At 41.9% G+C, this 14,214-nt stretch overlaps 2 protein-coding genes across 8 annotated transcripts in view; both read right to left on the bottom strand.

Moving 5' to 3' along the window:
* xgb (x globin) overlaps positions 1 to 5,334 on the bottom strand; it is a 15,632-nt gene extending 10,298 nt beyond the window's left edge. Inside the window, exons 1-2 of the mRNA XM_005916942.2 lie at positions 4,331 to 5,334; positions 1,192 to 1,299 (exon numbers count right to left, since the gene is read on the bottom strand). Of these exons, the coding sequence (XP_005917004.1) occupies positions 1,192 to 1,299; positions 4,331 to 4,500 (278 nt within the window). The 5' untranslated portion in view covers positions 4,501 to 5,334. The remainder of the gene's footprint in view (positions 1 to 1,191; positions 1,300 to 4,330) is intronic.
* A 76-nt stretch (positions 5,335 to 5,410) lies between these two features.
* LOC102296533 (pleckstrin homology domain-containing family G member 3) overlaps positions 5,411 to 14,214 on the bottom strand; it is a 30,188-nt gene continuing 21,384 nt past the window's right edge. For 3 of the 7 annotated variants that reach the window (XM_014331993.2, XM_014331990.2, XM_042218268.1), the window contains 12 exons: positions 14,066 to 14,197; positions 12,985 to 13,167; positions 12,620 to 12,712; positions 12,421 to 12,507; positions 12,303 to 12,333; positions 12,065 to 12,166; positions 11,914 to 11,946; positions 11,131 to 11,141; positions 10,409 to 10,783; positions 9,566 to 9,664; positions 6,865 to 8,308; positions 5,411 to 6,753 (listed from right to left, as the gene is read on the bottom strand). In XM_014331993.2, coding sequence (XP_014187479.1) covers positions 6,104 to 6,753; positions 6,865 to 8,308; positions 9,566 to 9,664; positions 10,409 to 10,783; positions 11,131 to 11,141; positions 11,914 to 11,946; positions 12,065 to 12,166; positions 12,303 to 12,333; positions 12,421 to 12,507; positions 12,620 to 12,712; positions 12,985 to 13,167; positions 14,066 to 14,197 — 3,240 coding nt within the window. In that variant the 3' untranslated portion in view covers positions 5,411 to 6,103. The remainder of the gene's footprint in view (positions 6,754 to 6,864; positions 8,309 to 9,565; positions 9,665 to 10,408; positions 10,784 to 11,130; positions 11,142 to 11,913; positions 11,947 to 12,064; positions 12,167 to 12,302; positions 12,334 to 12,420; positions 12,508 to 12,619; positions 12,713 to 12,984; positions 13,168 to 14,065; positions 14,198 to 14,214) is intronic. The other 4 variants (XM_014331991.2, XM_042218267.1, XM_014331992.2 and 1 more) reach the window with 4 other exon arrangements.

Raw genomic sequence — 14,214 nt, forward strand, 5'->3', positions numbered from 1 at the left:
TAATGATATGCTACGTGACCGCTAGCGACACAGCTATGTTAGCATAATATAAACAAGCTAACTTTTTTTCCACTCGATAAAAGTTAACGTGAGTGTTCTCGGTGGTCAGGAACAAATGTAATCGCATGGCAGGATGCTGTAAAAGGACCAAACTTCAGCCAGGAGAACAACTGAGATAATCCATCCACAATACGAGGTTAGTCATTCATGTACTGCTGCATGGGCTGGGCTGTAGCTACATCCTAAGGTTTTAAAAACTGAGCTTAAATAAATGATTAGCGGTAATAAAAGCCGAGGGAGGTCAACAGTGATCACTGACTGTTTTAGGAGCTTTTTGAAATAAAATAGAAGAAAATACAAAACATTAAACATGTTAACAACACAAAAGCCATATTAAACGCTACTACTACTAACTACTTTAGACCCGGAAGTAGGATTCGTCATGTCATCACTTAACGACCGGATAGTTATCAGACACTGAACAATGAAAGAGTGAAATAATAAAACCTGTTGCTTCAGGTTGAGTGTGTCATCTGTTGGCAGAAGATGGCTAAAGCTAACAATGGTTCTAAGAAGGCTAAAGAAGCACATGGACAACAACCAGAAACTTGGGCTACTTCAGATTAGAGGAGGCAACATGACCCTTTGTTTGTTTAAAAATGTTTAATAAGGCAAGCTGGAGTAGCTATAGTGGAGTAAACTGCAGATCTATGCTAGGTTGAGATGCTACAAACGGGCTATCAAAATGGACCTAATCTTATAACACAATCAAAAGAAGGACTGATGCATGTCAGAGGGTGCAGAGATTGTTTTTGTCACAACAGATGGATGCTCCTCCCTCAGTTTGGTTCTGCCAGACAACCTCTTCCTGTTAAAAGAGTGTTCTTCCTCCCCACCATCACCAAGTAAGAACTGTGAGTTTGTTGAAATTTTCTTATATTTTTAGGGTCTTTAGCTTACAATATAAAATGCCTTGAGATATCTGTGATTGTGAACTAGTACTATAAAAATAAAACCACATATATATATATATATATATATATATATATATATAGTAGCAGTAAATTAGAGTTTATGTGAAAGATATTGTCTTCCCCTTTGGTGTGTATGCTATGTTTAATTTGCTGTTATTTCAGTGTTGTTCGAGATGCTGGTGTGTGGACGTGCTGGGATGTAGAGTCCGTGACTGACCGCAAGCCATGCGCCCTGAGTTCTCGGCTGGTCCGCAACCTCTCCAGGTCCTCCACATCTCGGAAGAGGAAAAAGACGTCCTTGCATTCAGGATGGGTCTCAAACAACCTGTTTGCCATGACAACAAGTACAAGCAGCCATCCGTGAGCCTCTCAGAGCCACTCGTGTAACAGCCTGTCACATTCATTCCCACACCAAAACAAACCTCTCCCCCAGAGTTAAGATGATATAAACCCCAGAGTTTTAAGATGGACAGTCACACATTTATTATCCTGTTTTTGCTGTGCTGATTTCACCTCATCAGCGACGCAATTAGAGGATTTTCTCTCACCCTTGAGTCATTCTCTAAAATAGACACTTTGAATAGAGATCTGATTGTGCCTTTTGGATCTTACTCTAGTGCTGCTTATAGTCAGCGCCTTCCGGTTTTCACAGCCAACATTTGCAATCAGAAACAGGCCACGGGGGTCATGACTTTGTTAGCCTGTTAGGCCTTACACTCAATTCCACCCGTGGCTCTGGGCGAGCCGCCCTCTCAGATTCAGAGTCTCAATTAAATGAGCCACTGCTCCTTGCTTGCGTCTTCTGACTTAAACTCTCAGCCAGTTTCTCTAACCAGATATGTTTAAGCATGTTACCAACCAATCAGAGATCCTTTCAGTCTCCAGCTGAGGTAGCTGTGATTAGTCATGCTACCAGAATACACAGCTGCCTCCCATGGATGTGAGTGCTGTTGTGCTCACACTGAGATCTAAGGCTTATGGTAATTCTGTGTTTTCATCATCGTGGAAGAAAAGGATTGTGACAGGCATCTGAAATGTTGTCAGACAATCAGGGGAGGAAAATATAAGCATAAAAAAAGAGGGTGACTGGGAGAAGCTGTTGATTTTAATTCACATAAAACTTAACGAGATAGGATAGGCATCACATTTCCACCGATATGAAACATCAGGTAATATCAGATACTCATCAAAGAAAAACTGTTTATTGTGTTTATTGTGGCTGATACCTGTGCAAACCTACAAAATGTGGGTTAAGGTAAAGTTTGATGTGCCCTGTTCTGAAGAAGACACTATTCAGAGCGTGTTAAAGCTCTGCATTACCAGAAGTAATTATGAGCTGATTATATTATCAGAGAAACAACAATAATTCTTAATTATTAGCTAACAACACAAATAGCACTGCTTACTGTGAAAATTTGTTACCTGTAGTGCTACACAGACAACTTGGACATGTACGCTGCTGATTTCTAACTCTGGGTTAAGGATTAATGGGAAATAATAACATGTAAAATGATGATGGGTGTGGCAGTTTTGCTGTTTTGCTTTTATTCCCTGTGGCCCTTTGAAAGAAAGCAATCCTGCATTTTTAAACCTGAGATTAAAAAAAAGGGCACATGTACAACCTTGGAAGATAAAGAGATGGCTAGAGGTGCTGGGAGAGGTGTCAGAGACTCTAATGAATGCTGCAAAACATACCCATAGCTCTCTAGCCTTTACACATGCTCACCAAAATGCCCAGAGGTCTGAGGAAGCATGCATAGCAGCATGTTTGTATGAGCTTTTAAGTACTGTTAAAGCACATCTTACTATCATGTCTCCCTGTTTCTTCCTCCAGTTTCTCTAGTCTTTATCATTTAACTGAATGCGTAGAGCTGACAAGTTAAGCAACATGTGGGTACGCCATGCGCTTTATTACCTACAGCATCACACATGAGAAACGTGCACGTAATTGTATCTTTTTCATTCAGTTCAGCTGCACAAAGTTGAAGAAACAATGCTGTGATATTTGCACAGTGTTACTGTTTTTGTGTTGTTGTTTTTTTCAGTAGAAAAGTTCATCCGCGACGAGAGAGCTGGGACACTTTCCTTCTCGCTACTCATACCGAGATGCTCGCCAGCTTCACTGATGAAATTTAAAAAAGGGTGAAAGTGAAGCTCTTATTTCACGACTGTCAGCACACCGGCGACACATAGACAGCTTGTTATTTTCTTCCATTGTTAATCTCTTGTGGACATGGAGTGTGCATGCAAGCATGCATAACATATGCAGACAACGTAGCACTCTGAATGGCTCAAGTGGAATTTTAATTGGCATTGCACAGACGTTGCATTCATTTCTGTGTTGTTCACAGATATGCTACTCCACCTTTGATGCACCTTACTTTGGGTAAATTTCACAGATAAAAATTCACTTGCTGAGGAGTAAAGTGAAAACACCAGTGACAAACAGGCAATTCCCATTTGTTGTTTCATTGTAACCATTGCTGTTCAATCAGGAGTTGCAGGCCATGGTGACATTTGTACCCTGGGGTGTCCCTGGCCCACGAGAGGCCCATGTATTTTCAGGCCAACACTTAAGGTCAATCCCTTTAACTCACTCCAGGCATCTTTCATTGGGCTTCTGGCCACAAATAGTCTCTCTTCACTCTAAAGACTGACAGTCTACATCACCATATCCTCTCATTTGTCTCATTTCCCTGCCAAGTGCCAAAGGGCTAAAGATGTTTTCCCGGAAGCTAGTTATCATCCTAATTGCTAAAATGAATTTGCCTGATGGCTAATGCCTTTAATTGTATAGTACTATGGGAGACCCGGAGTTCTGATAATGTTATTGTTACTATCACGTGATGACATTAGGATGTGATTTGGAGTGATATGAAGGGAGGTGCGCGGGGGTGTGTGTGTGGGTGGGTGGATGGGTGGGTGGGTGGGTGTGTTGTGTGTGTGTGTGTGTGGGGGGGATCTGTTCCAAGCTTCCGGGGGACGCGGAGAGGGGGGAGGGAGTGATGGAGATAGAATTCAGGCATGTCATCATCACAGTAGCTCACCAAGATACTTTACAGACCCCTTCCTCTGCAGGTCACAGCGTTTCATTAAGCTCTGATTGGATGATCAGACTGAAATTAATAGACATTTTTACTTCTTTTTTTTCCTTCTTCTGCGTAACAAGCAACAACAAAGTGATGCAACCCATTAATACAGTACAATACAATATCTTAAAGGACTCAGTGTGACTTCATAAAACTAAAGAATCTATTATAACACCACCCCCCCATCCTTACATACCGCTTCACTAAATTAGTATTTTATTCGATTCTGAATTGCCTGAAATTCTCCAAACATCAGAAAAGTCCTACCTGACGAACATAATAATCCCAACTTTGGCTATATCGTCCCGGATAACTTTCCACGAGTCTTTAATCATCTGAATCTGGTCCTCGCTGGGATACGCGGCAGCAGCAGCATCCTCTGAAGTCTTCTCTGCAAACTCGGATTTTGCTGCGAGACCTGATATTGCGCAGCCCATTCTTCACATGAAAGACGGAAAGAAGATTTTTTTTATTTATTCTATTTTGGGGCAATGCCAATCCAGGAAGATTTTTTTTTAAAAAAAGGAAAAACGACAGTTAGATACTTCGGTGCCAGAGGAAATGTGCTGGTGGTGACATCTGGTTTCAGTGCGCGTCTGGAGCTCCGCTCCTCCGCGTCAAGTCAGTGACCAGGATGCGAGCTGTGGTTGGCTCAAAATAAATAAATAAATAAACCCTCGGTGATGCGCAAATATGACAAAGGTTTGGTGGCTTTATGGAGAGGGTTTCTCTTGTGTATTTCCGGCGTAACTCGATGTGTTCATGTCCGACTTGATGGAACTTTTTTTTTTTTTTTAAACGAGGCGGCGCTCGGGATGACCTTTGCGGTCATTTAAAAATAATAAGAGACTCATGAGACCACATTAACAATTATAGTTGCTACTGGCAGCTCCACCCGGGTCTTATTCTAAAACATAGTTACAGTAACTATTACTGCCTCGTTGTTTGGGTGTCACACCGAGCTCAGTGCTCTACATGGAAAAGTAACAGGAAATGAGCAATTTGTTTTTCTAACTGAGGCCCTTTGCATACTCTTACAGGAGTGGGCCTCCCATTTGATGATGATAATTTTTTTTAGAGATATTTAAAAGCAGTTCTCATATATTGAGGACAAAACTTTGTCATAGAGCTCCTCCTTTATGGCATTGGTATCATCTTTTGCTTAGAACTGTTGCTCTTTGTTTTTGAAATAGAGCATTTCCTTACACCACAACAATAAATCCTCTCAACTCGCCTTTAAATGAATTTTATGTAAATAGAAGGCTTTCATGTAAATAGAAGGCTGTCTTTGAAGCCACGTCAGCCACGGTATGAATGGATCTGCAGTAACGCACATTTACCAATAACTGACAAAGACATTTCTGTTTTTATTCAAAATATGGGAAACAGAGTATGAAACAGTGCATTATTAGTATTTACAAGAGGCCAAAATTTCCCAAATATACAGTTTTATAAATAATGTTTAAGAAAATATACAACTTGCTGAGAACGCTAAAGCTCCAGTGATGTTTCACACGTTTTAGAAGCAGCTACAGTAAATGACAAAGCAAACGACTGCTAGGATCAGTTGCTAAAAACAAAAGTAACAAAAAATGGCAGCAATCTTTGGTATTTGGACACAGGCTGTGCTAATAGCAGAGCTGACATCAGTCAGAGCTTCCCTGACAGTTACACAGAAATATTGCTATACTGACTGTAGCGAGAATCACTAACATTGGGAACCAAAAACATGGATATAATAAAGTACAACCAGTTTTCCCATTTCATACAGGAGATTTTATACACATTTCTACATAGACTTTGTGCAGTGTGTAAATATTGTAATTCATATTTTATAAGAAGACAATAGCCATTAATATGTCTCTGGTGTCACACCGTGCTGCGATCATGTCAGGGTGTCTCCGATAGTAAAAACACTGCACAGTCACAAAGTTGGATTCTTTTAGAGAATTAACATGAAATATGGGTGTTGGGACAAGTATGAGATATTTGCCAGATAATGTTTCAAAATTCTAATAAAAATATACATAAATCACATGTTCATGAACTTGTGCTTAAGTTCTGGAATTTCTCTCGTAAGCTTCTCACAAGTTTGCTCTCTGAGGTCTTCCCTGAACTCAGGAGATCAGACTTTGCTGCACTGTCTACGCCCTCTGGACAGAGGTTATCTCCTTCTTGTGCTTGGCTGACCTTAAGGCAGGTCCTGGCAGGTTCCTGAAGGTTCTGTACTTCATGAAGGGGTAAAGACACAGGCATATGGTCCAAAGATTTCCACCTGCACAGCAGGGGATAGAGTCGAGAGCGTTTCTGGTGTGGGGGCCAGTCTTCTACTACGGAGCCGTCACTGCGTGTGGTTTCAGATTGCTTTCGAAGTGTGTCAGGGTCTGTCACAGACCTACGAAGATCTGAGGAGCTACTGTATTTATGTTCACAGCCATTACACCTGTCCATCCCACTCACGACTGTGCAGCTATGGGTTATTTTTGAGGAGTGGGATGCATCCGAGTATTTGGAGCGCAGCTCCTGAACATCAGGCCAATGGAAGGTCTCCATCTCCGGGCTCTGCGGGCAGGTAATTGTGCTCTGGGAGCTGGCTCCAGAGCTGGGAGTCAGGACTGGACTTGGAGAATGGAGTTCAGGGATAACTGCTTGACTGCAAGCATTCGTGGGCAATCTTAGGCTTGGTTTACCTGCATACACACAGAAAACAGACAAAGAATGCCTTTCAGGTCTCTTTGCACACAAGTCAAAGTGCTAGGGTACTTTAAAAGAAAAAGAGCAATGATTTGCATCCTATTTACCCCTTTTTCTAAGCTGCAGCTTCTCCTCGTGGACAGCAGGCATGTCCCTGAAGGCTTCCTGGTTTGCAGTTTCTTGGCTCCTCTGCCAGACAACGGGTTTGTTATTTTTAATGCGCTGGCTGTACTGACGAGCCAACTGGAACACCTTGTTCTTCATCTTTCCCATGTCTTGAAGGATCTGGTCGTCATCCATGCTTGTTCGGAAGCTAATGATCTTAGGTAGTTGACCTTGGTTGTCTTTACCGATCTCTTGAAACACCGGGGTCTCGGAGCCCTGACCAGATCCTCCTTCCACTGCTTGGCAAGTTGGGATAGGTGACAACGTGGAGAGGGTATTGGAAGCGGTGCTCATTTCAGACTCGTCTAGAACCTGAGGTGGTTGCTTATCGGTTTTAGCATCTGAAGTATCAGAGCTGTGGTGTGCCACTTCTAATAATGACTCACTAACTTTCTCCTGTGCATCCTGCTGGGCTTCCTGGCTCTGTCCCTCATTTTCCATGTCTTGCCAAACCTTGAGCATTTCTGATGAAGGCCTGAATTCCTCTTCTGTGCCTGAATTGTCTGAAATGCTGTTACAACTAGCCTGGGCCTCGACTGATCTCTGTGGTAGATAATTTCCAGTGTTTTGACTTGTTTGTAATCCAGGAAGGTCAAACACAGACCAAGATGTAGGCCTGTTCTGAGAGAGACCTTTCCTAAGAGCTGGGACGGCCCTCTCCTGAGGAGCAGGATTATCATTAAGCTGTTGGCTCAAGTTCCTGACCAGACCTGCTGGAATATAAGACAGACTCTCCCTGCGCCTGATGCTGAAGTTAGCATCTTGGTGCTCAGCGTGCTCGTAGTACTGTCGAATTTTGTGGATGAGGAGGCGATCTTGTTTGGAGAGCGTAGACCTGCGTTCCCCTTCATTCAGCCCAAGTTCACGCACAGGAACTGACTGATTAGCCTCTGAGCTAGTTTTCAGCTCTGCTGAGGAGCTGAGCAGCATTTGGGTCTGTTTCTCAAAATCCATGCAAGCTGAAGGGCTGTGGACGGCATCATCATCCACGGACTCTGAGGGGCAGACAAGTGAACCCATGTCCTCTGACATTACACTGCTCCGTCTAGATAGGCTGCCCCTGAAGTGTCCGGCTATCACACTCGCCTGGTCTAGCACAGAGGAAGGTAGGATGCTTTCATTACCCGAAATTTCCTCCTCTTCCTCTTCTGAGAGCTCTCCATTTGTCAGTACACTCGCCTCCTCCACTTGAAGACCAGAGGAATCACTCTCTCCTTCTTCTTCCTCTCCAGTTTCCCTTGAGCTATCCTGAGGTCCTGAGGTCTCCGTTTCTTGTTCTGAGGGGGTCACAGGAGACTCAGGGCACTGGAAGCGATCCTCTTCCAGCTGATTGCTCTCATTTACTTGAGGAAGACGGTCTAGATTGCACGGCTCCTGCATACTGACCTGAAACATGACACAAGTTTTGTTTTACAGTAAAATGACACTTTCTAATAACAAACAATCTAAGCTTAATGGTGCTATTTACAGTAATCTTAATAGTTGAATGCATAAACAACTTATGATGCATGTACAGCACTGTGCAAAAGGTCTCTTTAGATTTTGCTAGGAAAATGGAAAACAGGTGCAGCAGTTTATTGAAACGTGCAAATATAGTATATGGCAAAAATGTCACATCTTTCTTATCATTTTTCCAGTTTTAAGTGGTTAAACAACGGAGAAAAAAAATCCAATAGACTCCTTTGAAAATGGTCATGTACAAAGAATCGACTGAAAATAAATGAAAAAGCAGCCAATGTCCAAAGAAAGACTTCAGAAAGCCTTTAAAACAATTAGAAGAATGTCTGCCTCCTTGGAAGCAAAATATAAATCAATCAGGGCGACTCAAGACTTTTTACACTGTACTGTAAATGACCTCATTAGGCTCAGCTGAGATGTATCACAGGGATCCATGTCTGTACAAAAATCCAAGTGTAGTTAAAAACTGCAAAGGCCATTTGCAGCTGTCTGTAATGACTTTTTACTGGATCCTGGCGAGTTCACTATTACATTGTTTGCAGCTGTACTAGTGTTCATATTGCTGATGTCACCCCAGCCTGGCATTAATCTGAATTTATTTCCAGGTGCTGCCTGCTCTTTTGGAGTGTCTGCAATTGCAAGAGGTGCAGCTTGGAGCTGTGTGGTGCAGATAAGGTTAGGAAGAATAATAACCTGCACTCTGCTTGGCTGAAGAAACCTCCCCCCCCCCGCAAAGTTACCAATTATGAGAATCAGGCTTGAACTGTAACCGGCATCTAAATCCAATGTTGCCTTTCTCAGTGAGAGTGCCTACCATAGCACAACAGTACGTGTGAGGAATTTTAACTACCGGGGCTACATATGGCATTAATATGACTCCAGGCATAATTTACATGTAGCATAGAGACTATGTTGACGGCAGAGGGCAGCTATTAAATAGGAAACCAGGTTATTTGTGTAATGTATTATTAAATACGCTCTCTCATTCACAGAGATATAAGAATAACAGATAATAGACTGAGAGTCTCATTCAAAATATACAATGGCTAAAATAAGCTTATCAAAATGCGGACAGATGGATACTTTTTAATAGACCTAATACACATTACGTGTGGCCTCAGAGACATGTATGGAAATCGGGTTTAATAGATGTGTATAAACCGTATACTGGGCTTTATCAATTACCTGCAAGCTGCAAGTTTCTTTCAGAGCATCAGCCTCATGTTTTTCCACCTCCTCTCTTGTCAGAGTTTTCAGCTCAGCAATATCTTCGTTCTGATCATCCTGAAAAGGCAAAACATGGAATCAATCTTGTCTTTTGCTTTTTTTAAAAGTGAAATGAATGAAGCCCTTATTCCTATTGAAATGATGTGCACTGTCACATTTGGGAACAATGTTGCTACAACAATTAACTTTAACAAAGGCTTTCTAATTATGAAAGTTCAAAGGGGAAATATGATTAGAAAATGTGATTATCAAAGGGCAAAGTGCTTGCTCATAATGTTCGTTTAATCAGATGGCTACATTAACCTTTGAAGTCAAACAACATTTAAACAGAGCACACTGACTCAGTGGTTCAAATGCAAATGTAAGCATGATCTCAACATCATTCGCTTTAACATTCATCATGAAATCCAGCACCTTGTAGCAAGAGGAGGAAATGATAAAACAGGAGTGCATGCACAGTGAAAGGACACAAAAGTCTAAAGCAAAAAAACAAAACACACACAGGCAAAGACATGCACAAGGTATGACTTAAGTTTCACCCAAATCCTCAAATTGTTCTTTATGGTCCGACTGACAGGATTTCAGTTGATGTTCTTTGATAGCAAAAATTTAACCCAATGCATTCAGTGTGGACAGTGCAATTGGTAGCAGGTGTTAGTTCCATTTATGAAGGAAGGAAAAAAATAAAAATAAAAGGGATAGGGATGAGAGCCAGCGTGGGAGAATGAGTGGCAGTGAATATTGGTAAGCTGGTGGAATGGAGCAGGAAATGGGAAACCCGTGGGTGGCTGAAACCCTCACCGTTGTGAAGTGAGTAGAAAGCAAAGACCTGGCTCTATAGTGCCAGCAGGAGATGGCTGCGAGCACTGAGCTGGCAAAGTCGGCTACCTGGTCGTCTCCCATCAGTATATCTTCCTTGTAGCTCTCCCCATCTTCCACATCCTGCTCCTCCACAGCCTTCTCTGGCTCCAGCCCCCCCTCACTGGGTAAATAGCCCTGTTTCGGGTCCCTGTCAGTAGGACTTAGCTCCTCCAGAGAGTCTCTTCTCAGCATTAGATCCTCCACACACGGGCTCTCAGCCTGGGGTTCCCCTAGACTGGAGGTCAGCGTACTGACACTAGTGGCCGGCTGAAGGGAGCATCTAGCCCCCAGCAGTGCCCCCTCACTGTCTGCGTGCTGTAGCGTGAAGGCATGGACATGTGGTTTGTTATTGCAAGGCCAGTGCTAGAGCAATGCTGTGATTGCAAAGCTGTAAATGGGATGAAATTACCATAAAGCAGCTTTAGCTTTAGGTGAGATGTGATTTATTTATGTTTTTCAAATCTAGGTTAAGTACGTTTTGTGAAGATTAGAAATCTCATTTTTATTTGATTTTCTTTTTCAGTTAGAACAAAGTTTGAACTGCTGACTCAAAAACAGATTAAACCATATCTCACCACAGCCCAGTGACCTAAATAAACCACTTTGCTACAACAGACAGAAAAGACTTATTAAATGACTGCATTTGGATTTCAGACACTCACCTTCAAAACAGCTGCGTGGAGAATAAAACCACAGAGGAGCCGAGAGATGAACAAATGAGAATGTTAACGACAATGAAAAAAGTATATGCCAGTCCAACATTATGAGCCAAAATGACCTGAATACCACGTACATCTTGTATAATCAGGACAATTTCTGTCTTCACAAATGGGAACTGAGTGAGGTAGCTGTTAGACTGGCCCGGACTTAAGGGAGGCCCTGTGATTAGATAAATACTGATAAGCAGCATCTTGTTCTCAGAGTCTAAAGCCGGACATGATGCAATTAACCAGTACGTGATGACCTCCTCCCTCACCCTGATGAGAAGGTTGACATGAAAATTGCTTTTTCCATTACACTGGTTCAAAAACAGATCAGGTCTGGGAGCAAAGGAGAACAAGAATAGGGAGAATTTCTCTTTTGAAATGGTCAGTCAGAATCTGTGAAGATGCACAGATCTAAGGGCTGGGCCGAATCTGACTACTGAAAAGAGTCTGTGTATAACAAAGCCTCTGACCAATGTGGCATATAATTAAATGGATTATAGTGAGGTGGAGTGGGGGTGGGAGTGAATGTGCGTCTTTTGATGTGTTTTCCAGGTGTCTTTGAAAGAGAACAAAGCAGAAGTGCAATGGAGACACAAAATAATCATGGTAGGGGGCCGTGGGGCTGCTGGACCAATGAAGAGGCAGAATATGGATGAAACTCTTAACACTGGTAATGAATCTGCACCTAAATCTTACTCAGCATCCAGCAATTACACACACACACACACACACACCAACCTTTTGTGCTTCTTCTGATTTGTTTGGCTGGCTCTAAAAAGAGGATTAAAAATGGGAGAGCTTACTAAGAGTCTAACTGGTGGTTTAATGATCACAAAAACTACACAAAGACCAAAGGTTTTGTATTCAGATTTAAAATCGGTTCTTATACCTGATCTCCTTCTCCCATTTCTTCCTTCGAGATGGAAGTCATCAGGCTGGCAGGACTCCACCTTCTTCAGCTTCTCAGGGCTATACTGGTACTTCCCCAGATCTGAGCAGCAGAAGGATATGCTATTATACTCTGATTACTATAACAATCTTCTCCACACAGACAGATGTCTTTTTTGTATATTAAACTACTGAAAACACACCCTGTCCATATTGGTTACTTTAATTGTAACACTTACAGTTTGAAGTATCCAGAATGGCTTCTTTTGCCTGTAAAAAGAAGGCAGCATGTTTCAGGAAAAGCTGCCTCTTCATAAGGAAAATAAAAAAATCAGTGTGAGGGATGATGTTGTTTACCCTTTGTGGAACGATGGTGCTGTGATTTTCAAGTATGAGCCTCTTGATGTGATGGGCCCAGAGACGCTTCTCTTCTACAGTCTTGGCCTGGATCAACAAGCACTTGCTTTAGTCATTTACATTAATAAAGATGCACCAGATACAATCCATCCATGCATCTCTTTCTCTCCATCTATATAATGATTCTATTTTCATTTACCTGCACTGTGTGAGGCTGCTTGGGACGCTTGAAGTGGATAACACTGAAGAGCAGGGGATCCTTGGCACTGTCAAGTAGCATTAGGGTGGAGCACTGGAACCACAGAATGCAGTAATGAAGAGAAGGGCTACACCAAGTGTACTTCATTATCTCTTAATTTGCTTTCTAATTAAAAAAAATCTAATTAAAGTGGACATGAGTTATGCTCATTTCCAGGCATATATATTTTGTTACAAACAGGAGTGCTCATATTAAATATTGCAGCAGATAAATCTGTTATTTTCAACTCCACCAGACAAAACTCATCTTTCCCCCCCCATTTTCAAAGTGTTTAACTTTGTTCAAATAATATAACAAAAACGTACCAAGATATGGATCTTGTAGACGTAGTGTTCTCCTCTTTTTTTGGTAATAAGGAGCATCTTTTCAAAGAGGAAGAGAGTGCGGGTGTTCTTCGCCCTTAGCACATGAAAGGTGCCCTCTAGCACAAGCTCTCCGTAGGTGGTCAGGTCAGGCCCCTTCCAGTTGATCAGAAGAGACTGGATCTCCTGAAGATCAACATGTTAGTACACACCCTTTAAGTGTATATATATGTATGTATGGAGCTGGCTATTATTTTTAGTCCTTATACAACACCTGTACAATGGAAACACAGAGTGAACTGACTACAGGTGATGTGTGTCCACTGGGACATTTTTGCAATACTGAATTTCCCAGAGGGATTAATACAGTTTCATCTCCATCTAAATGACTGATAGGTGGTCTTCTGAGTTAGCCTCCTAAAACTGTGCAAGCACTGAGCTGCACCTGATTATTCAAATGCCTCTTGGTGGACTGTCAACAGATTTAAAACAAAAAGCAAGATGACAGTGAACTGTCAAAGTTTCTCTTACAGACTTAGTACTCCTCTTATCTTACTGAACTGTTCTCACAGTAGAAGGCATTTTTGAAAATCCCTGTGGTGAGAAAAATAGCCATGCATTTTCTAATCTAATTAAGGTGGAGGCAACCTTGATGTCTTGTAATAAATTAAAACAATCTTGTCAGAAAGCCACGCCAGGATAGGTACAGTGAATATGAACTAGGATTCTGTGTCCAAAGGATCCATTATTTCTCATACCTTAAACCAAGGAAATCATTAAAAGCTATTGTCACTTTAAATTAAAAACAACATGAGAAAAGTATTCAAGTTGAAATCAGAAGGATGTGCCGTGGGAGATATTTTGAACACTGGCGCTCTAAAAATCGCTCATGCAAGAGATGGAAGTCACAGGAGGCAGCTTTGTTGAGAAAAGCAAATATATGAAATGAATTGATAAACGAATAAGAAGAGTTACAGAATCATTACATTTTAAAAGCACCTTCACTGAACGTGTACTGTTTATTGCACATGGCAATGACATAAATCAAACTCTTCACAAGTATTTTAAAGGAATCTCATCTGACCTGCACTCTGACAGCGTGTTCGTGCTTCCTCTTCATATCGTTGATGTACCAAGCAACCCCTGTCATGGTGTCTATGGCCTCCTGAATGACCTCGTAGCCTTCCTCGTCTGGGTCAAAGTGCTTTGCAATTTCCTTTAGCAGTGATCAAA

This window comes from Haplochromis burtoni, unplaced genomic scaffold (assembly GCF_018398535.1).
Source record: "Haplochromis burtoni strain Fernald_Lab_line unplaced genomic scaffold, NCSU_Asbu1 Contig_16, whole genome shotgun sequence".
Classification (NCBI taxonomy): Eukaryota; Metazoa; Chordata; class Actinopteri; order Cichliformes; family Cichlidae; genus Haplochromis; species Haplochromis burtoni.